Consider the following 2,412-nt stretch of genomic DNA (forward strand, 5'->3'; position numbering starts at 1 on the left):
TATTGTTTTGAATGAGCAAACAGTGACACCTAGTGGCTAAACCGACACAGTACCCATTACCCTGTCCATGGTCCTGATTATTATTTACAAACCTTATTTGATTAATGTTAAAATGATAATTCTTAAAATTAAAAATGTGGTTATGATGTCAGAAAGAAAGAAAAACAAAAAACAGTGCAACAGCACAAAAAATAGTTGATAAATATCTGTTCTGTTATGTTTCTGCTCTGTTTTTATCCCTATAAGGGTACCAAAGGAGTGGTTGGTGATCGAGCTGCATCAGTTCACCAAAACAGGATTTTTTTGTTCATACAGGATATGAATGAAGCAGAGAACCTTGCTGTTACACTCCATAAGGAGTCACCAGTTTGGAGGTTACACTAAAAGACAGACTCACCTTTCTGCCCTCTGTAGGTTTAGTTTGTAATGACCAATGCTAAAAAGTGGTTATAACTGATTAAAAAAAAGAAAGAAATAAAACAMTTTTGATAACTTTATGATACTAGGAGACCAAAGGATAACCGATATCTCTCAAGAAAAAAAGACTGAAATCAATGAATACTGGAAAAAAAAAAACAAGAATAAAAAATATTGTGACAATTTCTCTCAGTTCCTGTCACTAAACAGTCAAAGTGATTCAACTTTTAATACATTTCCAGTTAATTCTTCTATTTTTCCCTTTTGCTCTAAAACAGACATACATCATTTGTATGCATTTTTACTTTAACAGTTCAACTTTAAGTTAATAATATCAAAACTATGGTGTGAATAGAGTTTGTTCTGCAGGTTAAACAGATCCCTGATGCCTCCTGTTGGTGGTCTCTGAAACGTGGCCCCTCCCTGGCGTGTCCCCTGAAAACCCTCCTTCCTGTAACCAGCCTTTGCATGAATAAACATGAGACCCTGGTAGCTTTGGGACCTGGTTCGGTGTTGCCCGGTTCAGCTGGGTAGTTTTCAGGACTCCAACTCTTACCTTTCCTGCTCACAGGGAGATGATGGCTGGGGCCCCGAGTGTTAGAGGRCCCCTTCTTGTGGTTCTCCTGCAGCTTGTCCTCATTTGCTCCTCGCAAGTAAGACTTTTCATGTTTCTGTCTGTTTGCTCTGTTTGTGCCTTTAGACTGCGGTCTAGAATTACTCGTGCATCACAAGAGGAGAAKTCAAAGCATGAAACCTTATTTTAGGATTTTATCTTTTGCACGACACTGTTGAACACTCTTTAGATTATAACTAATATGCCAGCTGATAAACTTCACTGTGTATCTTCTAATAAACTATAGTGGTGCACCTGTTTTCTTTCATTGCACATTACCACTGAAGATGCATGTTGCAAAAAGTGAAACAAAACTGTATTTTTTTTTTTTTGCTGAAATATGACTTTATGATGATTGTTTTAAACAGAGGAATCAGGGACCCCCTGGTCCTCCTGGACCCCCAGGAGTCCCAGGAATTGATGGCATTGCTGTAAGTTCTGTCACTTTTGTAACAATACCCCCATATTTGTCTGGATGCTTCATAAAAACAAAACAAAAAAAATCATACTCTGTTGATTTTATTTTAGGGGGAAAGGGGGGCAGACGGCGAGGACGGGGCTCCGGTAACTACATCACAAACTATTCTTGTGCTTTCTATTCTTTCAARGAGTCGTTTGAATTTGTGGACTATGCTTGATCATAGGGACCTGATGGAGACGCAGGTAAACCTGGTTCTTCAGGATTACCAGGAATCCCTGGAAAGGATGTGAGTAGTTTGTGTTTCATGTTGCGCGTTACCTCTGCTGCTTCGTTACGATGAAGTCACCTTGCAGACTTAGAACCTGCTGGGAGGAGGAGCCAAAAGGTGAGACCCTCCCACCGTGCAGGTCAGCAGAACCTAATGAATGTTCAGCTCAAGATGGGCGGCTCTTCTTGGGGGGATGAAGTGGAAAAATGTGAGGAATTTATTCAYCAGGATGAGAAAATCCAGGGGAAACCAGTGTAATTAACTCTGACCCTGAAAGCACAACATTTCTTTTTAAGGTAAATAAAGCTTAATTTAAGATATTTTGGGGTAAAACCAGCTTATATATTTCAAAACGGTTGATGTATTTTAATCCACTGRCTCTCAACAAGGTGCTGAAAACAATAGGAGCTTTGTTGGCAGTGGTCTCTGTTTTCTTCTGTTTGGGGTCCTCAAACATGTGGGAGGCTTCCTTTGCTTGGGTTTGTTGGAAATAAGCCAGACAGGAATGTTTCCCTGCACTGCAAAAACTGTCCACCTAACCAAGTTTTAAAACCTTATATCCAGCCAAAAAGTCTTTTTGATCTTGTTTTGAGACTGATTTACTAAACAAGAACAGAATGCGTAAAATTAATAATCTTGTTATCAGAACAAATTATTTACCTTGTTACTTAAAATTTTGACTCAAATTAAGTG

At 38.9% G+C, this 2,412-nt stretch overlaps 1 protein-coding gene across 1 annotated transcript in view; it reads left to right on the forward strand.

Annotated features, from left to right (window-relative positions):
• Positions 1 to 902: 902 nt before the first annotated feature.
• The window catches only part of col9a1b (collagen, type IX, alpha 1b), a gene marked incomplete at its 3' end in the record, with an annotated part of 13,564 nt that continues 12,054 nt past the window's right edge, over positions 903 to 2,412 (forward strand). The window contains 4 exon segments of the mRNA XM_014010377.1: positions 903 to 1,070; positions 1,399 to 1,461; positions 1,559 to 1,594; positions 1,675 to 1,737. Of these exon segments, the coding sequence (XP_013865831.1) occupies positions 993 to 1,070; positions 1,399 to 1,461; positions 1,559 to 1,594; positions 1,675 to 1,737 (240 nt within the window).

Source organism: Austrofundulus limnaeus, unplaced genomic scaffold (assembly GCF_001266775.1).
Source record: "Austrofundulus limnaeus strain Quisiro unplaced genomic scaffold, Austrofundulus_limnaeus-1.0 Scaffold0, whole genome shotgun sequence".
In the NCBI taxonomy this organism is placed as follows: domain Eukaryota; kingdom Metazoa; phylum Chordata; class Actinopteri; order Cyprinodontiformes; family Rivulidae; genus Austrofundulus; species Austrofundulus limnaeus.